The sequence below is a fragment of the Fusarium graminearum genome, chromosome 2 (genome assembly GCF_000240135.3).
Source record: "Fusarium graminearum PH-1 chromosome 2, whole genome shotgun sequence".
NCBI lineage: Eukaryota > Fungi > Ascomycota > Sordariomycetes > Hypocreales > Nectriaceae > Fusarium > Fusarium graminearum.
In genome coordinates, this window is record NC_026475.1 from 3,449,615 (window position 1) to 3,473,485 (window position 23,871).

Here is a 23,871-nt window from a genome sequence, read left to right on the forward strand (position 1 = left end):
CCCTTGGTTCTCTTTCACTCTGGATCGTGCAAGGGAGATGGATGGAGAGACATCATCCGACGCAAGGGAGATTGATAACAGAGAGTGGTGTCAGTCACTGTCACTTATCACCATGATTCAATCACGTTACGTCAATTGTTGTACCCAATCTTGCTTGGTTTGCGAGGTATTTGTTTGTAGCAGCTCAAGACACGACCCTTCATCCCGAGTTAGCAAAACACACACACAGACATTCAAGTCTCTTGCGTCGTTTCACAACCGATGCAAACAAAATTCAGTAGCCTCAGTGGGCTGCCCGTCAAAAAAGGCTGGACACTCAGGCCGTTCTTGGTCATGGCTGCAGGGAGACATAAAACGTGGCCGGTGACAAGACAAGATAACAAGAAACAAAAAAAAAAGAAAGCAAGAAACAAAAAGAAAGACAGCAAGAGAACATGTTCATCTGATCTTTTGGTTGCTGCAAGGGCGTTTTGGCCGTTTTTGCAGCACAGCAACAGGCGACAACTTCAAGGTGAGTGTGCTATGTCACACAGACGATCCTTGCTTGAATGCAACGCTGTCTCATGCACCCCCTTGCTGAAGAGGCAGCATGCAGTTTCTCTGCAAAAAAGAAAAGTCAGAGACATGCAGTACCTGTCACCTTGAATCGGACGAGAAAACCGTCGATCTGCTAATTTACAAAAACAAAGGAACCGGTCTGTTCGCCCAGGGTCCATTATCTACACCTGTCAAACCCCATTTCATTTTTCAGTTCAGTTCCCTCATCTACCGTACCTGTGTTTAGTTAATTAGTCTACGGTAAAACAGCACGTCCCTCATCTGAGCACCAATTAATTCCGAACTGCGGGTTGACCAATCGGGACTTGCAAGGTTCTCTGTGTCCAGGATCACACAGTTAGCCCTACCTCTTAGAGCAAAGATCAACATAGCGAGATCGACTGACCCCGGTAAAAGGACTGCGCGCTAGCAGCTAGTGATCTGGCTCCCGGAGCTTACACACATGTGCAATTGCCCCAAGTCTGTGGGTGTTGCTGCAAGGGATAAACAGTCACAGACAGACGCTCGACTCTTTTTTTTCTAATCTCTCACACACTCTCTTTTTCTTTCTTGGCCGTTCATTACGATCTCTTTATCATCTTCTTCCCCTTGTCCACGATGGACTAGTTCATCTTGACTCTAGTTGACCTGATCTAGTTAGCAGAGAGACACCCTTCCCGTCCCGCCCGTCAGTCAACCATTATTTTGTGCAGTGTCTATCTATCACTGTACACTACATAATACGTCGTCATCTCCGCCTCGCCCTTCCATTTGTCTCCCCCCCTCCCCAAGCTTAAGTGCATCTGCTTGTACTTTGCTTCGAACCACCCCGACCTCGAACATTGTACGCTTCCCGACATCGTACATTCCTTCCAACCACGTTCATTACAAGACAACAAGACTATCTATACTTGACTATATTATACTTCCCTTTTCTCGAACAAACACCGATCTCTACCATCGTTTATTTATATCATCGCTTCAACAATGGCTTACAACGCTAAGCCGCAGCCCAACCTCGATGGGTTGGGTATTTTCTTTATCATCTGGACTTTTATCTGGACCTTCATCGTCATCGGCGGCATGGTCTTTCTCTGGCGTCGTCGCGACATGCCCATGCTTCGAATTCGAGACCTCCCACTTACCTTTGTTGCCATCATGATGCTCCACCTCTACTGGGGCGCCATCCAGACAGGCTATGTCTACTTTCCGCTATTTACTCCCGAGGGAGAGTACTGGATCATGAGTCTGTACTTCCCTATCGGTATTGCTTTGTTTCACGCCTCCAACAGTCGCTTTTTGCATGTCGCCAAGCAGCAGAAGGAGCTGTTTGCTTCGGACGAAAAGACCTACAGTAGGCCTCGTGCTCGACGGGACTCTTGGCTTGGGAAATTCCAGGCTTTGGATTATACAAAGAAGATTCTCGTAACGATTGGATTCGGTATGACCATCCAGGTATGCATTTACCCTCCGTGACGACATTACGTGGACATGACTAACATGAACAGTTCATCCTCACAATCATCATGTGGTGCATCTCGAGGAAGTTCCATCACAGCTGGGGTGTTGTCGGCACTGAAGTCCACCCGGGTACCAAGGAGTACGAAAAGTCTCAGATTGGCAAAGGTTGGGAATGGTAAGCATACTCCCCTCATCAATGGCTGTTAATAATTAACCTTATACTGCAGGTGGCCTTCTGTATTCTGGCAATTTATCTGGGCATGGATGGTCGCCCCTTACATCCTCTGGCAGTCGCGTGGCATCAATGACACGCAGGGATGGCGCACTCAAACCATTGCTTGCTGCATTGCCAAGTAAGTCTCCCTTGACAAACAGTAATTAATCTGAACCACACTCTAACCAAGACATAGCCTTCATGCCACTCCTATGTGGCTCGTCGCCTTGTATGTCCCAGCTATGGAACCTATTAACGCATACTGGATTCCTCCCCAATGGTAAGTCCAAGCCACCTACCTCAATCCCTCTTCCATCCAGACTGACATTGACTTTGTACAGGCTTGCCATCTCCATCATGGCCATTGAGATCTTCACTATCTTCTGGCCCTGCTGGGAAGTCCTCCAGCACCAAACCCTGCGACAGGAAACTCTCGACTCCATCGCCCAATGGCAGCTCAACAAAAAGGCGGTGACGCATGGTGCTCAATCTGTTGCCACGGGATCCACGACTGTTGCTGCTTCGGCTCTCACCTCTTGGTCCAAGGACGGCTCTGTCAAGAGCAGCGCTTCAGGTGAGAGCATTCTCACAATGGAAGCTCTCGAATATGTCCTTGAGCGCAACCCCGAACCTCTTCAGCAATTCTCTGCCCTTCGCGACTTTTCCGGCGAAAACATTGCCTTCTTGAGAGCCGTCGCTGAATGGAAGTCTTCATTACCGCCTTCTGTTCGCGACCCCGAGAAGATCAAAGAGCCTGACGTGCAAGAACTTGTCCGCGAACGCTTCAATAGTGCGCTGCGCATCTACACCAGCTTCATCAGCTCGCGCGACGCCGAGTTCCAGATCAACCTGTCTTCCCAACAACAACGCAAACTCGAGACTGTCTTTGAGGAATCTGCGCGCAGCCTCTTTGGCGACAAGGGCACCGTCGACCCAGCGTTGCCATTTGAGACATTCCAGATGACCACCACAGCCAACAAGGTCAAGTCATCTGCCGCATCGACAAACGGTTCCGAGACGGGCATCATGTCTACAGAATCCGTCAACGACTCTGGAAACCAGAGCGACAAGGCTTTGTACTGGGGCGACATCCCGGAAGGCTTTGACGCGACCATCTTTGACGACTCTGAGGGCCACATCAAGTACCTTGTTTTGACCAACACGTGGCCCAAGTTTGTCAAGGACCGACGATGCTCGATTGACTCGAATGATACCCTGGAAGATGGAAATGGAATCCCTGCCGGTCGATAGAATGGAACAAAGAATGTTATGGATTTTGTTATTGGAGTTTGATGATTACAAGTGATTCCCTGTTTACTCTTCGCCTTTTTATTGGGAAAGCTTTCTATGTATCTATTAATGCAACCACGACGTACTGTCAATTCTTGAATAATGAATATTCAGTTCAGATGAGTCTAAATTATGCAAGTTATGCAGAGAAGTGAATACATCAGCCGTCTGCCCATGTGATAGCTCGCCAACTGCCGCCGTCCCTTGTTGTGATGCTTAGGAAAGCCACAGCGGCTCATTTACAAGGTATCGTCCACCAAATCTTGATTATCTAGCGGATAAACCCGTCTACCCCCCCTGTAGCTTCAGCGCCACGGCGTCTTCGATATTGAAGCCTGACCGGGCCGGTGTGGACATTCCCTGTCAAAGTATATAGGCGACGACCTGCAAGTTTAATCACATGTATGGTGAGATGTTGCCGAGATTAAATACTGTTTCTCATCAAACAGCGTGGAATTGTCAGTTGGTGGCGTAGATCCGGTTATTCTTTTCCGTCGTCTAGCAAGGGAGTTTTCCTTTGCACCCGCGCGAGAAACTTGCTCAGGTATTAATTGTTCTTCAGCCACTCTGTTTTATTGCCCATTTCTGGTAGGAAACTTGCTGATCATTTCGCCTACTTGAATGATAATAACTACGGTGTCTTAGGTATACGGGACAATATCTGTGTCGTTTATTACTTGAATTCCTGATTACTGATAGAGAGTGATATTACTGATGTATTGAGTAATCTAGATCGTCGGTACATACTGACGAACAATCTTCTGATGACTCTGTATCATTGACATCAAGTTTCGAGCAAAGGAGAACACTGAAGATGATCTCATCACAGGAAATGTCTTTCCCTCGAAGACAAGCCCTTCGTCTGACAAGAGATGACGCTGAATCGGCTAGTAAAGTATCAAAGTGGTTTGGGGTTAATATCGGATGTGCAAATGCGGCCAAGTTTTAATATCTCTGTGTTTTGTCTCAGAATGGCCTGATAAATTGTACGAGTTCAGTTGGTAGCGTAGTCATAATTATACAGAGACGCCATCAATACTAACGTTACGGTGTGCCATGAGTGTATGGGACTAATATGATTTGCCAATGCTGAAAGGCCAAGCGAGAAGAGAAACAGTTAGTGTTCATTCGGTTGCCTAGAGCACAGCTTACCGTATACTTCTTCAAGCCAACTCAAGGAAACAAATTTAATCTTCCCCTTCATGTACAGCGATGATTTATCACGACTCACGCTACCTAAACGCCTAAGCCAATAATCGTATACTTATTCGTACCGTAATATTAACGCCAGTCTCAAATCAACTCCTTAGACTCCAGCAAATGCTTCATCTCAGCCAACGCAATAGGTTTTGTCAAGAACAAGTCAATACCACTCAACACCGCCTCCTGTTGAGCATCGCGCGATGCCAAACCAGTAATTGCAAAAATACTACACTTTGGAATCGCACACTCAGCCTCGAACGTGCGTATATGGCGCGTAGCTTCAAACCCGTTCATTACAGGCATGGATATATCCATAAATACGCATTTATAGCTCGCCGGGTTCTCTTTGTACTTTGTCACAGCCTCTTGGCCGTTGGAGGCGGTGCTATACTGCAATTTCAACTTTTTCATAAACATGACGAGCATTTTGAGGTTGATGGAATTGTCGTCGACAAGTAGGAATGTTTTCTCCGTTGATTCTGGATTGTAGATAGGATTCGATTTCTCCGGCGGGATTGTGAGAGGTGGACGAGGAGATTGCTGAGACGAGCACCATTCTTCACTTGTCGGAAGATGTAACCCGGGGCCATCTCGCCTCTCACACTCAGCATCTGGCGGCGTTGGGGGATCTAATCGTACTTTCAATGCTCCATCCGCAGGGAGATCGGTACTAATCGGCATCATCGAATCAATCAACTTCGGTTGTGGTGCTTTCTGGCTTTGGTTCAAACGGGACAAAAGCCTCTGTAGCTTTCGAGGTCCGACTCTATAATAAATTAGCACGACGAATAAACAAGACACTGTTCCAGCATAGGGTGTCTTACGGTCGGTATGTGAAAAGGACTACGCGGTCACCGCCTGGGCTTCCGTCGTTGGCCTTTTCCATCTCAAGCTTTCGAGCAACAACAGGATCATCGCAGATGACTATCAGCGACGCCGAGTTATTTCCTTGTAAAAGCAGGTTCGCTCTGTCCACAGAGTGCTCATCACAAAGCACAACATGAGGATGTTGGTGCTGGATATCTGGCATCTCGACGATATGTGAGCCCAACCAATCTCGACAGATAGCTAAAATGCAATCCTTCTCGCTCATCAATGAGTCCCACCCAAGAATGGTGGTGTTCTCATCTTTCGAGTCCTGCAGCCCTACGATAGAAACCTTTAGTCCGTCAAGGCCTTTGTTTAAATCTTGCTGCAAAGCTGCGTGGGTTCCCTCGGCCACCTTGTCAGTTAGCTGAAGAGGCAGAGTGACGCGCACAGTAGTGCCAACAGAGACTAAACTCTGAACCTCGACGTTCCCACCAAGATTCTCCGTGATGCGTCGGACTATACTCAAACCCAATCCGGTGCCGGCATCCATCATGTTTTGCTGAGTAAACGGACTGAAAAGATCATTGGCGAGAAACTCGCTGCTCATACCGCAGCCTGTGTCACTGATGGTGAGTGTCACGAGACGCACCGAAACATCATCCGTTTCTGATTGTCCGACTCGGATGTGGATGGCGCCACTGGAAGTAAACCGTAGCGAGTTCCCCAAAATGTTCATCACGATGCGTCGAATTGCACCAGGCTGGACGTGGAATCGCCATCTGGGGTTGGGTTCGAAGTGGACGACCAATTTTACACTGCCACCGGGCGTTCCTAGTGTGTGTTTCTGAAACTCGTGTCCTACGTGCACACTCTCTATGACATCCTCAATCAACTGTGGGAGGTTAACATCAGATGCAATGCTCATCATACCAGCCTCCATGCTGTTGGTCCGAGAAGAACGAAGCACGCGACTGTCCACGTCTGTATGAGTGTATCCAGAGCCCTTCTCAAGCGACGTTGAGAAATGGTTGATCTTGCTCCAGTCGAGAATCTGATCGATGGTGTCTAGTAACGTCTGGCTGCAAGCCTCAACAGATAACAGAGCGTCGTTTTGGGACGAGTTCAGCTTGCTAGAGCGCAGCACCTCGGTGCCGAAGAAGATACCATGCAGCGGGGAGCGTAATTCGTGGGAGATGGAGTCCAGAACACCCAATTTGGAGTGTTCCACCTCCCTCTCCTTGATAAACGACACTTCAGCCATGAGAACTGTCCCGAGAGCTCGCAGATAACTTAGCTCCCGCTTGTGCGAGAAAACCCGGCTCGTGTTGGTGGTGTAAGCGAAACCACCAGCAAACCAGCGCCGTTTTTGAGCATTCCAGATGGGGAAGAAGGCTACGCTTTTGGCACCGGGCAGAAGGGTCTTTATGGCCTTTCTCAGCTGTTGTCGTTTTATATGATGCTTTGTTGTATCTTCTGAGTCGACAGGTGATGATTCGTCTGACTCCTCTGCAATACCGTCATTGTCAGAAACGTCTGAGGAGAGCTCATCACTTGGATTATCACTGGCGTCAACGTCGGAACTGTCAAAGGTCCATATCGTCCCACGTGGGCAATAATGAAGTAATCTTCGCAAAATTGAGGTGTGCAGTGTCGAATGTCCGAAGTAGGAAGTTGCTTCTTGCTTGAACTCCGCTGTAACAGACGAGCTGAGGACGGGGCATAGGTCATCAGCCGCAAGCTGGGCATTCTTGGACGCGCCAATGGGGTCTTTTAACTCGGCTCCAGGGCTTCGATGTGAGTTCGAGGCATCCAAAAGTACAAGTCCATCAACTTCGAGGGCATCGCGCATGATATGAGCTGCACTAGCGCATGTGCTCGACAATCGGTCATCCCCATGTCTGGTGTCAGTTGAGTGGTTGAACTGTGGGCTAAAGTCTGCTCCTGGAGTACGAAGTCTCGGTTCAGCTGCAAGCAGTCGATCGCGTTGAAGGTCTGTCTTAGTGGTGCGCCCATGGAAGAAGCGTCGAATACCGCGGGTTACACGATCTGCTTGACGATATCGCTCGCTGATGCGACGGTCTTCAAGATGTGACATGATACATCGAGATAGGTCTTGCAAGATGGTTTTCGATGTACTATCCAAGCCTGATCGGGGCTGCGAATCGAAAACGCAAAGGACTCCAATGGCAATGCCTCTGGGAGTCGTCAACGGGATGCCGGCGTAGAAGCGATTGTTGGGCCAACCGTGGCAGTAAGGCCGTAGGCATAATGTCTCATCTTCAGCAAGGTCGTTGATTACTGTAATCTGGGGGCTGGATTTCAAGGACTTGGCGGGTTCCTGTATAACCCGTTCGCAAACTCCAAATGATCGAGTAAAGTGTGTTCCGCAGAGCCATAAGCCTTGGTCAGGGCTTGCGGAGAGGGAGTTTGGAACAAGACGGCCAGATTGTGTAGCTTCCGCAACAACGTACTGGCTAGAGCGATCAAAAAGTGATACTAGAGATCTTGAGGCGTTGAGACGTAGGGCTGCGAGTTGACAAAATGAAGTCAAGGTGGCATCAGGTGAAGTTGCGAGATGATGAGAGGGTATCAGGTGATCTGGGGAGTTGACGATAGACTTTGTTATCAACGAGGGATCATATCTACCAATTGCATGTCAGTTAAAGATACGCGGATAATGACGCGACGAGACGAACCTAAAAGTCTCCCTCTCACGAACAAGCTCTCTTTGCTGCCAAGATGGCAGCGGTAAAGGCAGGGCCATATGTGATCCTCAATGACACGCAGAAACATTCACGTAAGAAGCGGTGATGAAACGGGCAAACGGATGGGGGGATGGACATTTACTGCGCAAACGGGCTGTTTACTCCTCCACTTGCGCCACAACGTCGTCCATGCAGGAAAAACGCGAGAATTTTACCTGCGCGGGATCGAAACCCCATATAAAGTCTGAGTACAATGTAACGCCAGCACAGTAATCGAGTATCACTAACCCTGTCAGATGTGACCCTCGCAAGGGCCATTGGCCGGTCTCGACTGACCAAGGTAGGTCTGGACTGAATAAATTGGGACCACAGCACCGCTTGGAAGGGTCTGGACTGGCGCATGCACACCATTACGGCGCATTATAGGGGGTTTCAGGGACCATGTCCAGACCACAAGTGGCAAGTCGAGTCCCTCGGTAACTGAGCACAAGCAATGATAAGTCCAAAAAGTTGAGTGGCAAAATTCACCTTGGATGCCCTTGCAACCTGCAGCAGAAAAAGATGGCTTCTCAGTCTTGGGGCCCCAGATATATACCGAGTACAACGTACCGAGTGCGTACTCTTCGGAGGCCCCGGGAAGCAGAAAAGGCGAAAGACCCTGGAAAGACAAAGGGAAAAGAAAAAGACCCTGAGCTCCACTGAAGACGGATATTAAACGTTCGACTAATGAATGGCATGCTGTTAGTGGACGTTTCTGCAAAGAGTGCATGCACCTAGATACAGTATTGGGTTGGCTCTTCCGGGTCGTTTCCGTTCCTCATCTGATTGGACAACTCACGATGCCTCCGTTGTTGTTTATCTGTTTATCTGCTGTCTACGTCAGTTTGATGTCATGTCAGTGTCACAGAGGAGCTCCGCTGGATGGACTAGACCATCCATCCACACGTTACTCCGTAGATATCAAGATGTTTTACCATTTAGCCACTATATAAAGCTAACCGTCCCGGTCAATTTATCAAACACTACCTACAATCTCACTTATCTCTACCTACAAATGTCGTCCCGCACCAATTCAACGGCAAGGTCCAGCAACTTTTTCCTCCAACCATTAATAAACTCTACATCTGTAGATTTCACCACTGCAGCATTGATTCATCCGGTAAGTCATATCAAGAAAAGCCAACTACCTGTATGGGTATCCTAACGGGCCTTGCAGATCTTACAAGATGTCCACACTTTGCGAAAACTAGCCGACGCTCAAAACATAGACCGCTTCTTAAACGACCCCATCGATGTCACAAATGACAAAAACCTATCCATGATGTCGAATCTGGCACTCGACATTTCGCAAGCTTTACACAGCATTGTGCTACCTCCTGCATGCAAAAGCACTTCCACAAGAAAGATAAGCCAGTTATCATCAAAGCTCCAACGAGGTCAAAAGGCAGCAATCCTCGCAACTCGCCCAGTACCAAATAAACAATCCCGAGTCACCAAGCGATGCCGCCTTTGTGGTGTGACAGAGACCCCTCGTTGGCGGGACAGATCCTCGAGCTGGAGTCTATGTAACGTTTGCGGCCTCATGGATTCAAGAAGATCAATACGAAAGTATGTCGCTTCCTATAGTCGAGCATCCCATATTTCGCGGCCCCTAAGTTGTTTAGCATAATCGTAATGACCATGGCATTTATTTTTTCAAATTCGTCCCTTGTCTTTCTTTTCTTTCACTGCAACTTAGCGACAAGGTAGACAAACTTAGTCACCCAGATATAGGGTAATAGGGTAATTGGGTTAAAATGATACTACACATGTTTATGGATGATGACCTGGCCTAGATGCGTTATAATTACAAAATTTACAGAAATTAGCTACCCTATTTATAATGTGGTCATATTCATCATCGCATTCGCGGTAATTCTGACGCTTAATAACACTTACGCAAGTCTTCCATTGAGATTTACCTTGGCTTCTTATAGCTGCTCTAATGACTGAAAGAATTTCCATTCCCTTGCCAAAAGAAAATTTAGCTTAATGTTCCACCTATCTGATAACAACACAATAGAAAACTCCAAAGAAGTTCACAGCCTCAATTCACAACAAGGCTATGCAGTGTTATACGTAAAAAGCCTGATATTCTGCCTCGAGTGGGCCTCAATAAGCCACCGAATCACAAAAGACCACGACCCAGCTTCATGCATTCCGGTTTGCATCACATCACGAGTCACAATAAAATTCAACCCTCGGTGTTTTTCTATTTAAACCACTATGTAAGAATGATGATATTGGACGTGGTGCTCCAACCCTTCTTATACACTTCGAAATGTCTTCCATTAGGCATGGAATTGATATTGAACGTCAGGCCAGTCCTGTTGAATATACATTTCTAATTGCGACCAAAGGCGTACCAGACTTGCGAGAGCACGCGGGACAGGGTTGTTTTGTTTGCTTAGAAAGTCACAGGCAAGGTCAACATGCTGTTCTTGTCCCGTGCCTGCGACCAACAGAGCCTCGCCAGGTAAGGAGAATCAGGAAAAGCCTCAGCACTCGCAAGTCAACAACCATATACAAACAATCGCCCTGGTACAGTACTTAGGAGTCTGATTGTGAAATCTATCACATATTGCTGGACACATGCTACCAGCATCTTGGCCGTTGGAAGAGATGGTTGCCTTATTATGGAATAACTGAAGTGCAAGAGGTCAACGTAAGTTTACACTCAAATTATCAGTGGCTGGTCTAACGATGCTAAAAACATAGTTTAAATTTGAAGGTGTTGTTGAGTTGGATGGCCGCTACTCGATTCATATGGAACACGTTAACCTCGAGGAAATCTTGGAAGAATGCAAGAACGCTATAGCAAGGTATCCAACCGAACCTTCCTTTGAATCTGATCATCGATGCGAAGGTAAAGATCAGCACAGCGTCGAATGTCTTGTTGGTATGGAAGACTTGCTCCAACCATGTATTAAAGTTCAAGCAGAGGAGGCAGAGCAGCGTCATAAAAAGCTCCGTTCCTTGTCGCGTCTGAAGGATTGCGCTCGCAACCCCACGAAAGCCAATGGACTACACAGTCTGAAGGGAATGGCGCAAGGCACGTGCATCTATGAAATTAAGCACGTTTTTCCTACACTTATCCCATCTTCCCCCCTGACCCTACCGACGGAAGCGACAGAATCTGACATATCCAGGGGCCTAAAAGGAATCGATTTGCCTCTTCCAAATCAAGAGTTTCTATGTACAACGTGGAGGAGAGGCCTGCACTTTGTTTTGGGGTGGCTGACAGACAGCATGTGTATAGAACTTCCCTTCAAAGCCTCGTGTACTGCACTCGCAGTCGCTTTCATTTGGCTTTGCGTAGTCATTTGGAAGGGTGCAGGGGGTGATTGGGGGACTTCATTCGCATTCGCCCAGGTTGTCGCAGCGTCTCTTGCAATTGTAATTACTTATCCCCGACTGTAGTGTGGTTGCTTCAGGCAATACGCGGTGATAGCATTTGACATTGTGGTAGACGCAAAGCCAACACATCTAGCGCCCTTGACGTGATTCCGTCGAGATGTAGCTGTGCTGAAGAGGAGGGTTCTGGACAAGAGGGTGGGAAGAAAATCCAACTCAAATGTCTCATTTCGATAACCCTATGTCATACACGATTCCGCTAATGGTGTGCCATGGTCTGATATCGTAGTCTTTCTACAATCTCGATGGAGAATTTGAGGCAACTATTTATGTATCAAAAATAAAATACATGCGTACGAGAAGAGAAAAAAAGTTTATCTCAAGACATTTGGGTACCTTAGGACGTGGCCGTGTTAAGGTCTGCCACCTTGTCCATACGGCTGTGTTGACACCCTTAATATAATTTCAAGGCTGTCATGCATCCTTCTCAATCCAATCTGCTGCATGTGTTAGGCAAAATGAGTTAGTCACGCTACATTTATCCACTCAAAATTTGACACGACACCGAGCTATGTTGAAAATGGAAAGCAAAGCATTCCATAATGGCCGCTGCGATATGCATAGGTGACATTCCAAAGCATCAAAGAGCCGAATTGGGACTTGACGGTGCTGTAGAGAGAGAAGGATGAAGATATGCCAAGACAGACGTTCACTGGTGTGGTTCGACAGAGCTTACGGGCTGGACATGGTGACATCTTGAATATGCAAGCGGCTCTATTGCTAAAACCGGTATGCTGGCCGAGGCTGTCGAGATACCCAAATGTAACCCTAGGCTGACTCTAAGTCTAGCTTAACATTATGGGGTGTCACTCCCATACATCAATGAAGACTGCTGCATGAAATTGTAATATTGAGAATATTCACTAAATATAAATAAAACAGTATTTTACACTTCTTCCTGCTAAATATACAAATACTTCCTACTCTGCACAGAGTGTAGATCCAGTCATTCAATCTACCATATTCACTATGAGAAAACGTATCATCGTGTGTTGCGATGGCACAAACAACGACCTACGTAGCGATGGGACGATGTGGTCCAACGTCGGTCGCATTGCCGAGTGTATCAGCGAGTACATCAGCAAGGACAAGACCACCAAGCAGGTTGTTGGCTACTTATCGGGGATAGGCACGGAAGGAGGCAGCTGGCTCAGAATGAAGAATCAAGCAACCGGTTATGGTAACATGATACGACCCGCTGACGCGATGTAAACAATGTGCTAACCGTCAAACTCTCCTAGGCCTTGACGAGAAGATCCTCGCAGCGTATGGCTTCATCTGCAACTACTACGACAAGGGGGATTCCATCGTGCTCATCGGCTTCTCTCGCGGGGCCTTTATTGCTCGCTGTGTTGTGGCGTTCATTGCCGATGTTGGTGTCTTGTATAAAACCCCTCTCCGCGGGAAGACGGTTGAAGACATATACACGGAATGGACGCAGTTAATGACGCCAGGTCCCGAGAATGCCAAACGACGAGAGCTTCTCTTTGTTAAGTACAATTCTTCTTCGAACGCTCGAAGAGTCGTCGATGCTCTCGCCTTGTGGGATACAGTCAGTTCACTTCATCACTCGCCACCAAAGACCTACCTTGATCCTGTCAAAACCCAACCGCCATGGAATGTGAAGTATGCATTCCATGCTCTTGCGTTAGAAGAACATCGAGGACTGTTCAAGCCTGATGTCTGGACGGGGGATTATCCTGCTGGAGTAAAGGTTCTCAAGCAGTGCTGGTTCCGCGGCGTGCACAGCCATGTCGGCGGTTCAAATGAACAGTGGAGCAATAACTTGACAAACGTGTCTCTCAGCTGGATTATCGCGCAGCTCAAAGAGAATGGTCTTGTTAGTTTTGACAAGGATCAGCTTAAACGTGTGTTTGCTAGTGATGGCACAGCAAAGACAACCTTTCAATCGCGAAAAGATGGTAAGCATCACAATTTCCATCGCATGTTCCACGTTTCTGCGCAGCTGTCTCTCACATATCCCACAAAGAGCCTACTTTAAGAACCGTGCCTAACTCGGGTGTTTTCTAGTGGGCATGAAGGACTCTGATAACGCACTCTGGAAGTTCCTTGCGTTTGGCGCAGGCGAGAAAGCCGCTCTCAGGACTCCCGGCAACGGTACTAATGAGTTTTTACACTGGAGTGTGGTCTCGCAGCCTTCCCAACTGCTCCAACCCGTGCCGCCTATGAAGCTCAAAATACCCATGGGATCATTGTTGCCTACAGAGAAAGCGACAGAGTCTGAGCGCGAAGCCGTTCGATGGCCTGAGCTCTATTTCTACTATACTGAAGACTGTCAGATGACGCCTGAGGAAGCAAATGGGCGTCTTGCAGTTAATCATCGCGAAATTTTCGACATTGAACGGCCAGATGAAACAAGCAGAAGATATCTACCTCTCATTCGTGGAAAACGATATTGCAATGCGATGAGCCCTCCACCACCGCAGAACAGTGGCGATGACTCGGAAGGTCGATTCCATGTGATTGACGATACGGTCGAGATGGAATCCCAACCTCAAGCAAGTGTGGAACCGTACACAATGACTGGCCCAACAAACGAAGAGATACTGAGACCTTCAGTAAACGGGGTACTTAGACCTGCGGCATATGGGAGTTATGGTACATCAAGCACAAGTCATGCAACAGCAAGTAACACTTATGAGGCAACATCGGACCGTACCACATCAGTTCCGTACACTTCATCCATCTCTGCTGACATGCCAACTGAGCAAGATGGATACCGGAAAAGTCAGGACTATCAGAACGGATACAAGAGAGGCTATGATGAAGGATATAAGTCCGGTTATCAGAAAGGCCTCGGCGCTCCCCAGAGTTCAACGGTCTATAATGACACTTATAACAAAGACTACAGCATATCGTCCTATGGTAACTACATCCACGAGGTAGCCAATGCCGAAACTCAAGATTATCCGTATCGTGGCTCCGATCATGTCAGTACCTTGGCTACAGATGAATCAAGTTATGACCAAGGTGATGGGACACATGATGTATATAATACAGCTAATACCGAAACGAGATCTACTATTGTGCAGGATGACGATAGTTACTGGCAGGAGAACAAGCTAGAGAGGCACGGAAGAAGCAGGAAGAAGTCGTCTAGGCAGTAGCGTGTGCAGTAAAATCAGGCTAGGGCCAAGATGCAAATAACTAATCTGTGAAGAGAACTACAGTCTTTTATTCCTGGGCTTGTCTCACCTTCAGAGCAGATAATCGTGATGGTATATGTTAACACCGAAATCCTCCGTCATTCTTACTGTTGCACTTCAATTTCAATTTATATCAACCGAAGCTACTAATGGGGTCTATGAAAACGTATTCAATGAATGTATTGCTCGTAATATAGAAGGTAATTGTGGTAGTGAACGAATCGAACAGGTTCTGGGATAACACTCGGCTTATACTGACTCTCAGTCTCCTGACAATCTGACAGACCAGCATGTTAGACTAGCTTTCATCTAGCGCCTATAGACTCCATATCTAGCAAGATGACTCGCGGAGGATAACATTGAAGTTGCCGTCGTGGAAGCGCTGTCCGGAGGTCCACCAACCAGTCTGGAGACCGCAATCAAAACAGAACCTGCGGCACTCGTTGTTACATGCCTTAGCTGCGTTGGCGACATTATCCCAAGATGGAATCCAAAATGGATGGGGATTCTAAATATCGTTGTCAACTATTATTCTACTACCACGCATTTCGAGTACGGATAACTCACATCGTTGCAAATGAAGATGCCTGCATTGCTGGAGCAGCTGATTCTATCGCAGGCTCTGGGACCTGCGCGAACAGTCAGGCCTCCAGCAATGCCACGCAGGTACTGAATGCCATCGTTGATAGGTCTCTCCCTGGCAACAGGGAAGTTGAAGCAGATGTTGTGGTCCCGCTTCTGTAGGGCGGCAAGTGCCTGGGCCTCAGGTGACGGAGGTGCTTCTTCCTCGAGGCGTTCGGCCTCAATAGCAGTGTCGATCTTTTCCTGAGCTTCGCGGGCATACTCGGGGTAGTCGACCTTGAGCTGCTTCATAACATCTTGAATGGTACCCTTGAACTCGACAGGGGGTTCACCCTCGACAACGGCAATCTTCCAAGTGGGGGTGCCGGCGTTTTCGAACACACTGTCATCAAGTATCTTGGGTGATGGAGCAGCAGGGACCAGAGCCTGACGATGAAAGGTTAGCTATAGACAAATGCTTTGGAGTGCACTGGGTACTAACAAGGTTGGCGAGAGTCAAGAGAATAGTAATAGAAGAACGCATGATGTCGACCTGATGTTCAAGAGAGATAGCGGTGATGGAGTTGCTGAGTGGCTGCTAACCAGTGATTGTTGAGTTTGAAGCGAGTCTGTTTGCTATGAAGACAGAAGAGAGTGGGAAATCCGGCCAAATTTATAGATCTTTTCCTTTCTCCCAATTCACCATGTCCCATACTTAGGCACATCCTCAGATGGGCTTCACTGTGTACAAAGAAGTCTGTATACGAAGCCAAGACCTTGACTATCCTCTAAGAGAAGGTCGAGTCCTGGGTTTGAGATCCAACAACTGCACACAATGCACCGGATCCCACGCTGAGTGACCTCTCCAAGTGGACATCACAGTTCAGGAATGAATCTATCCACGAAGCCAAGAACTAGAAGATCCAGTAATAGAAGGTTATAGTCTAGGATCAAAATGCAACAGTTGTGAGTAATCCACGATATCCCATGTTCAACACCTCGCCAAGCAGACTTCGCCGTATGGAAAGAAATCCTTCCATGTAACCAAAAACTAGATTATCCACAATAATAGAAGGCTTATGCCACGGGTTAAAATCCCATAGTCGAAATGCCGTATTCTTTTGAGGGGTGGTCATGCGCAGCTGCGGCACAAACCCTGCGGTCGCTGTTTGCGTCCTATTTGGGTATCATGCTTGGCGAAGCGCTTAGATAAGAATGGATTAAGAAGAATTAATCTGTTCAAAAAGGAAGGTAGGTAGACAAAGCTAGCCTGATAGCAGTAAGCTCTCGGGTACTACCTACAGACCCGTGAAATAAACATACACTAACGTAGACCTTTACAATAAGCTTAAAAATAGAGTTTGTATTATCCCATAGTCGATGATTACCACTAAAATCTAGCATTAACAGATATAAAATAACTCAACCTTCAGTATTTACAGCAAACTAGCAAGCAGTGGCCTTTCAATAATAGCCCCAGTAGAATTGTAGAGATACTAGTTGAACGAATGTGATAAATAAATCCTTAGAGGTATGATTTCCGTTACGCACCGTGGACGCCTTGGAAGTCTAACGAAGGCGATGCGCGATTTAAGAGGGGCATAGTGAGGTAACTTAGCTTGATGGTAATCTAACAAAGGGTTAAGCAAGTCAGCAGAAGACTCTTCTCTATCAGCAAGCAAACCTAGATAATATAGGGAAGTGACTAACAAGATGCGCCCCAATGACCTACCCTAGTCCTGACTCTACCCTCGTCTAATGTCCTGAAAGTTCATCGTAGTTGTCAGCCTGAAAATGCACGATTGACCGCAACAGGAGAAAATCATTGCCTCTTTAAGCTGTAGAATACGGTACCATTCTCATTTCCAACACTCAGCCACCCCTGTCTTAGCCGCTCCGCAATGGTTCCAAGACAGCCTCTCGGACAAACTTCTGTGATTCCCAATCCTCAAGATCTTCCCATTTTCTGTTTATAATACAATTACTCACCGTTTGTGCACATATTACAACATCTGCATGGCCGAGTATCTCTTTGGAAGAACAGGTGACAAAACTCACAAGTGTATATATATCATGATGCTTCCCAAAACATGTCAGTTGCCCCCATCGAATCGGATGCCTGTGCAAGTTGTTTGTAGTGTCGACGTCTACCATGTTCCTTGCCTATGCATTCACCAGACATGAGCAGTCGAACCCAATTACAAAGGACTTATCAAAGATAAATGGAATTAATGGATTCCAAATTTAAGTTCATGGTAGGTGAGTTGGAGGTATGGCCCTTTGTCAACTTGGCAAGCATGATAGGGCTTTCTGTGATACCGCCAAACAAGCGGTCCAGAAGCGGCTGCCTCATCGAACCAGGCTTTGTCATAACCATATGACTTTGTAGGGCGGAATGTGCCACAGCGCCTTCGGTAGACATGAGATCTATCATCTCTCACGAGGGGACCTCGATGAAAAAGGGTATTTCTAGATTCCAGTTGGCGTCCAGCTGTCTTTATTTGTGGTAGCCAGGAACTCAATTCTGTGAGAGCCGTGGGCTCTTTCAATTTGGCCAGCAAAGCGGGAATTAAGAATGATGGTAACACTTCCTATTGAGGAGAATAGCTGCAGTAGTTAGTATATTAGACCAATCCAACGTAGGACCACCCTTAAACTTACTTCGTTGGGTTATGTCAGATGGTCAACCGTATAAAGGCACTGCTATTAAGCACTTATCCTGTCCATGTGAAACGGCTTCTCTCTGTATGTTCGAATCTGCCATGCGCACTATAAAGATAATCAAGAGGTCATCTTCACCTCCAAATTCTTTCGCAAACCTTCGAAGGTCCAGTGATCGCTCGGCATCTTCAGTCGGTATCTTGTAGTGCCGGTAGGTATGATTTAGAGTGTATTTGAATACCGAGTCAACATTAGCGACCTCTTAATCGAAGGTGGGCCCGAGATCATGATCCTTCCAAGTGATAATCAGCACATTCACAGTGGCGTGCCGCTATACCCTCAATGGTTGGTAGGCTGTAAGCCTATTGACAATGTCAGATGGATATACCGTTTGGAAAGACATATTGGTGATCTTTTATCGTTTTTCCCAATCCATCTCGATGGTAGAGAGCGATGCGTGTATGTTGATATTTAGAGAACGTGTTACACTTGATAAAGACCAACGCTGATAAACTGTGCTAGGACTTTGAGACCCGCTGGGGCTACCTTGAAGCCTGGGTGTCAAATGGACAGGTAAAAGGCTGCCTACTAACCCTGACCATTAGTCAGTTGTACCTAAGGTGCACGCAAAATGACACCTCGTCTGGGCTAAAAGAGAGGCAGTGAGACAACCAGGGTTAGGTGTGTAACCACACCGGATTTAGTAGGGCGTCGATGAGCCGGACGTACTCATTATAGAGGAGTTTCGTTTATGAGCTTTCTGTGAAACACCTGCGATACCGAAAGACCTTGTAGAAATATTAGTCTGATCCAATACTTATCGCATGTAAAGACGCATAAAGTCTGTACAGTTGTATCAAAAAATATACTGCAAGATCACTCTATTCCATAATAAAATTACCCCATTAATAAGAAAATAGCGGTGTGATATCCGAGAATTCACCACACCGAAAGGTCTATGACCTGTGTTTTGGGCACAAACTCTGGAGCCTGATTTTGTTATTTTGTTGATCCTTTCCCTATGAATATGCGTGGCTTGCGGCACAGCTGCGGCAAGGCATTCTTGGCTGTTGGTCGTGTTTCAGGTGATCTGACACAAATCTTACATCCCCTTTTTTTTTAGCCTTGCAATGACCTGCTCAAGTCTCGCGAGTATCATGCTACCTACTCACCACAAGCTCAAGTATCAAAGTTGCACTTCTTCTTAGCACTTGTTCACGCGGTCATATTGGCCTCAGATATTGCAATGGCGTCTGACCACGGGTCCCCGCCATCAAGCCTCAATGCTAAATTCACTCGGGAAGTCCAGAATGCTTCGGCGCAAGACTCTTCGCAGTCAGTAAAGGCGGCCTTTTTCGATGTCTGGCAAAGACTGAAGCCAGAGTACGAAACTATGCATCAAGCGTTGAACCAATACCTGACCCACCAGCTTGAAGAGAGCTCGATACGTGCAACATTGCATAGCAGGGTGAAAAAGGACGATTCTATCTCCAAGTCCATCGACCGCCGCGAAGAGCATTGGGGCAAGACATACGACAGCCCCAAGCAGATACTCGACGGTATCCACGACCTTTTGGGGTTTCGTATCGTTGTGGATTACCCGTCTGGTCTTGATCAATCGTATCAATTGATCAAGAAACATTTCTCTGTGGAAAGGATCAATACCTTCTCCACAGATCGCGATGTGGGCGTTCTTTGGAAGCCCAGGTTTGGAGCATATGAAGGCAAGAACTTCCAGGTGCGGATGAGCCCTGATGAGCACAATGTGGGACTTTCAATCTACTATGAAGTACTATTTGAGATTCAAGTCACCAGTATCGCGGAAAGTCTATACAATCGACTGGCGCATCCACTGCACTACAAAAAGTCATCGGGTACACTCTCTCGACAAGACGAGATGATCATTGATATATCGCACGGCCTTTCGCTTTGTTACTGGATCACTATTGCCTGCATGGAAGAAAGACTAGAGGGCAAATCAGCGATGGCTAGCCAGACAAGCCCACTTCCGCACACTGTCAGAAAGATTGCTGGACATGACCCTGAGGATGAACTGGACGACCTAGACGACCTGGTAAACATCACACCTGATATGCCAGTTATTCCAGGAGATAGGTCTCTGGGGTGTTCAAAGACCGGACCGTCAACTCTGAAAAGAACTGCACCATCAGACGACACAGTCTCAATTGAACTACTTCTCAAATCACTCATTGATCTTCCTCAGGAGAATCGCTCGGATGCAGATGTATGGAATGGAATTCGAGACAGGCTAGGGTAAGTGAAAATGCATAATTGTGACGAATGCCGATCAAATGACTAACCAGACACAAGACTAGATGATGATACCTACAGCAGATTTCTCAAAAGTTTTACATATGATCGAATGAATGACAGAAAAAACACGATTCAGCAACGGCATCAGGATACATTCGAATGGGTCTTTGCAGACAACGAAGATGCTATCTATGGGGACAACTCTTACACCGAAATTGAAGTACCTAGTCTAGCTAGTTGGCTGGAAGAGGATGACCATTCTCTGTACTGGGTTAGTGGAAAGCCCGGCTCTGGCAAGAGCTTTTTCATGAAATTCATCGAGAAGGATGAGCGGACCCAAGCAATTCTCCAGAAATGGCAACCACAATGCCGCATCATCTCGCATTACCTATGGAAGCCGGGGAGCCACGACCAAAGGAGTCTGAAGGGTGTCGTTTGCTCACTTCTCCATCAAGTATTGCAAGATGAGAAAGCCATTGCTTTACGCCACCTACGTGAAGCTCCAGCCCTCAGTCACAAGTATCGTGCGTCCGACTGGGATATAGAAGATGCGAAGAAGCTGTTGTTCAATGTTCTCGGCCGCTCAACTCGCCCATATCTTATCCTCATCGATGGATTAGACGAACTTTTCAAGCCCCATTACGGGATGAAGGTGGTATTTCAATTCTTGGACGGTCTGGCCAGCATGGAGAAAGTAAAGGTTTGCGTGTCCAGTCGTCCTGAACCTATATTCATAACCAGGTTCAGATCTCAACCTAGCCTAAGGATGCAAGATCTCACGGAGAACGACATTCGAAAGTATACAGTCGACAAGCTTAGGGAGCTAGATCTCGAGTTTGACAATAAGAGATTCCGAGAGGCTGGAAGCGAAATTGTCAATAGAGCAGAAGGTGTTTTTATATGGGTCTATATCGTTTTACGGCAAATCAAGCTCGGCGTTGACGAATTTTGCGAAACATGGGATGACATACTCGATCACATTTTCAAGCTACCTAGTGACCTTATGGGTCTTTACCGGGACATGTTATCAAAGTTTGATGACAACGACGAAAAATACGTAAAGCGAGCCGCACGATACTTTCAGTACATGCGGGAGAATCCCAGTTTTGAATGTCCCAATATCGCTAGGCTCTCCCTGGTAGCAGACGAGAATGTCCTGGATTCCTTCACAAGACCAGAGGACACTACTTGCGTCGACAAATGGGCAAAACTTTGCAGGGACACGGAGAAGACACTATTTCCAATCTCTGCAGGGCTCTTAGAAATCAGATGTTTCTCATATCCAACACCAATCTCACAAGACGAAATCACAATGTATCCATGGAGGGCAAAAGGAGTGACCTTCATACACAGAACCGCCACCGACTTCTTAGAAGGAGAGGAAGGGAAGGCGATTTTCGGAAAATATGCAATGGGCCCCGAAGACATGCTCATGATGCATATCAAGATGAGCATCGTTCATTACTCTGTTGTGAATCACAATGTCGAGCTTCTCAATACAGTTCTTAATCTCAGCCCTATGGGCAACGAACTGGTCAAAGGATTCTTCCACAACTCTCATGACGCACTATCCCTGCTTCACGCTTGTTGTACAAACAAGTCACGACAGCTTGTGCGCCCGCCCTGTTCAGTGAGTTATGAGAACACTTTCCTGTTCAATATTTCCTACCATTGCTGTTATGGATATCTCGAAAAGTTCCTTAAGTCTTCCGGCAGTTACGAAGCTTCGGCGTATGTTTTGGCTGGTGCGTGCACGTGGCCTTCAGACACGTATCAAGATATAAAGCTCAGTGAACGCTATAGGTTTGTTCGGGACATCTTGAACCGCCACTATACATCGCTAGAAAACAGTACGGAATACTCATCGACTCAAATGGAGGTGATCAAAGTAATTATGTGGGCTTGGCGCTGCTTCCTGATACATCAACTCGATCGCAACTTCAATTTGCACGAATACCACTTCCCCCAGAGAGTTATTAGCAAAGAGTTGCTTGGCGAGATTATTGTTCTATTCCTCAAGATTAGAGCAATAGCCGAAGTGCCAGGATCAAGATATCTTCTTAGGATGGAACAAGGAAAACAATTCCATTTTGTGGAGGACATACAACACAACCGATTCGATGCTGGCGACAGACATCCAAAGCCACGATTATCACAGTTTTATAATCGAATATTTTACGTCGAAGTGAATGACAAATGGATGATTCAACAGCTGTTTGATGGATTGTATCTCCCACAACAGTTCAAAAAGCTACTGAAGGAGAATGCTTTCTTACGTATCCTAGTCGCACACCCGGCTAACCCGTCCGGTGCAGCCAGTTTCTTCCACATAACAACAAATGAAGGTGGACAAGAGACAACAGTGGATATTCTCAGAGAACTTAACAGGGAACCTATGTCCCCCTATAAAGAGTCTGCTGAAATCAAGTCAAGATATTTGGGAAGCTTCACGCATCCAAAACCTGCTTTGGAGAAAATTGGATATGAATTCCCTGATATTAACAAGACTCATATTTGCCTACATGAGTCTATTTAAGTTTCACTAAGGGAATATTAAGTTCAAAGGGCATTTTAAACGTTAGAACGCACGTGGGAAAACGTGCGACATCTTAACATTCTTACAGTACATCTATGACTATTTAAGAAAGTGTTGCCTACTTTTTATATCTTAATCATTTTAATCTATTACTTCTTGATATAAACAATTACCACAGCGAGAATTCATCTAAAAGCTGATGCAGTCAACCTACTGGTTCTTGGGCCAGTGGTAACAACAGGACGACTTTGTATACTTAACTTAACAGGAATGCAGCTGATACCGTTCATTTTCTCTATCGAATTACTTCTAGTAATAGCATCTCAAATCCTCACAATGCTATAAGGTCCTGTTGTTGTAAAAGGCGGTCTCGACTCAGTTCTGGTCGAGGTTTGTCTGTCGTCTCTTAAGACACCTTCCACAAACACGAAATAGCAAGGTGGTTGAGACCCACCCGATTTGCAGTTCAAGGTGGAAATAAAGAGATAGTTAATGATTTGGTGTATAATGGGGTTAGAAGTAACTGAACCTGCATGTGAAGTTGCATGAATAATACAGACAACGCTGACCTGACTCGCTTAGCTCTATGTATGCCCCTCACTGTCTATTCAGTATCTACCACCCACGTCCCCACATTCAAGAACAGGGCTACGTTATTGACCAGAAGTGGAAAATGGTTCTGTTCGGACAAAGACGGTGATTCGGACTTTCTCGATTGAATCTGTTATCAGGTATGGCAATATTTGTTGTCGCAGTATCTCGGGGCCCGTTTTTACACAGATACTCTTCCTAGTTCTGGCAATAAAAGCCTAATTCTACCTATTCAAGTAGACAAAAGGCGACATCCTAGATATGACCTCACAAAGCTTGGTCCTTTCACTTGAAACGAGGTTTTATAAAAAGAAGCTATACCCTACATCAGCCATTGAATCATTTCCGTTACTCAGCACTTTATTAACTCTTTGTTTGTAAAGACTGGCAACAATAAGTACCTCACTT

General features: G+C 46.5%; 8 protein-coding genes across 8 annotated transcripts; 5 read left to right on the top strand and 3 right to left on the bottom strand.

The window, feature by feature from the left end:
- Window positions 1–1,524: 1,524 nt before the first annotated feature.
- FGSG_04628 (uncharacterized protein) lies at window positions 1,525–3,463 on the top strand (the record flags this gene model as incomplete). Its single annotated transcript, XM_011322643.1, has 5 exons — window positions 1,525–1,992; window positions 2,046–2,173; window positions 2,226–2,351; window positions 2,409–2,441; window positions 2,554–3,463. The coding sequence occupies 5 exons, from the start codon at window positions 1,525–1,527 to the stop codon at window positions 3,461–3,463; spliced, it is 1,665 nt and encodes a 554-aa protein (XP_011320945.1).
- Window positions 3,464–4,795: 1,332 nt separating this feature from the next.
- FGSG_04627 (uncharacterized protein) lies at window positions 4,796–8,631 on the bottom strand (the record flags this gene model as incomplete). Its single annotated transcript, XM_011322644.1, has 4 exons — window positions 4,796–5,471; window positions 5,530–8,157; window positions 8,212–8,246; window positions 8,509–8,631. The coding sequence occupies 4 exons, from the start codon at window positions 8,629–8,631 to the stop codon at window positions 4,796–4,798; spliced, it is 3,462 nt and encodes a 1,153-aa protein (XP_011320946.1).
- A 643-nt stretch (window positions 8,632–9,274) lies between these two features.
- Window positions 9,275–10,342, top strand: FGSG_04626 (uncharacterized protein; the record flags this gene model as incomplete). Its single annotated transcript, XM_011322645.1, has 4 exons — window positions 9,275–9,379; window positions 9,437–9,828; window positions 10,089–10,131; window positions 10,283–10,342. 4 exons carry the CDS (start codon window positions 9,275–9,277, stop codon window positions 10,340–10,342), a joined length of 600 nt encoding a protein of 199 aa, XP_011320947.1.
- A 198-nt stretch (window positions 10,343–10,540) lies between these two features.
- FGSG_12212 (uncharacterized protein) lies at window positions 10,541–11,679 on the top strand (the record flags this gene model as incomplete). Its single annotated transcript, XM_011322646.1, has 3 exons — window positions 10,541–10,735; window positions 10,862–10,924; window positions 10,978–11,679. 3 exons carry the CDS (start codon window positions 10,541–10,543, stop codon window positions 11,677–11,679), a joined length of 960 nt encoding a protein of 319 aa, XP_011320948.1.
- Window positions 11,680–12,642: 963 nt separating this feature from the next.
- On the top strand, window positions 12,643–14,794 carry FGSG_12213 (uncharacterized protein; the record flags this gene model as incomplete). The annotated part of the gene is made up of 5 exons (XM_011322647.1): window positions 12,643–12,853; window positions 12,915–13,595; window positions 13,705–14,206; window positions 14,546–14,624; window positions 14,738–14,794. 5 exons carry the CDS (start codon window positions 12,643–12,645, stop codon window positions 14,792–14,794), a joined length of 1,530 nt encoding a protein of 509 aa, XP_011320949.1.
- Window positions 14,795–15,171: 377 nt separating this feature from the next.
- FGSG_04624 (uncharacterized protein) lies at window positions 15,172–15,945 on the bottom strand (the record flags this gene model as incomplete). Its single annotated transcript, XM_011322648.1, has 3 exons — window positions 15,172–15,348; window positions 15,408–15,848; window positions 15,904–15,945. 3 exons carry the CDS (start codon window positions 15,943–15,945, stop codon window positions 15,172–15,174), a joined length of 660 nt encoding a protein of 219 aa, XP_011320950.1.
- A 244-nt stretch (window positions 15,946–16,189) lies between these two features.
- FGSG_04623 (uncharacterized protein) lies at window positions 16,190–17,403 on the bottom strand (the record flags this gene model as incomplete). Its single annotated transcript, XM_011322649.1, has 6 exons — window positions 16,190–16,315; window positions 16,557–16,577; window positions 16,725–16,798; window positions 16,953–17,031; window positions 17,134–17,156; window positions 17,391–17,403. The coding sequence occupies 6 exons, from the start codon at window positions 17,401–17,403 to the stop codon at window positions 16,190–16,192; spliced, it is 336 nt and encodes a 111-aa protein (XP_011320951.1).
- Window positions 17,404–19,308: 1,905 nt separating this feature from the next.
- On the top strand, window positions 19,309–22,219 carry FGSG_04622 (uncharacterized protein; the record flags this gene model as incomplete). Its single annotated transcript, XM_011322650.1, has 3 exons — window positions 19,309–20,336; window positions 20,457–21,966; window positions 22,181–22,219. The coding sequence occupies 3 exons, from the start codon at window positions 19,309–19,311 to the stop codon at window positions 22,217–22,219; spliced, it is 2,577 nt and encodes an 858-aa protein (XP_011320952.1).
- Window positions 22,220–23,871: the final 1,652 nt, after the last annotated feature.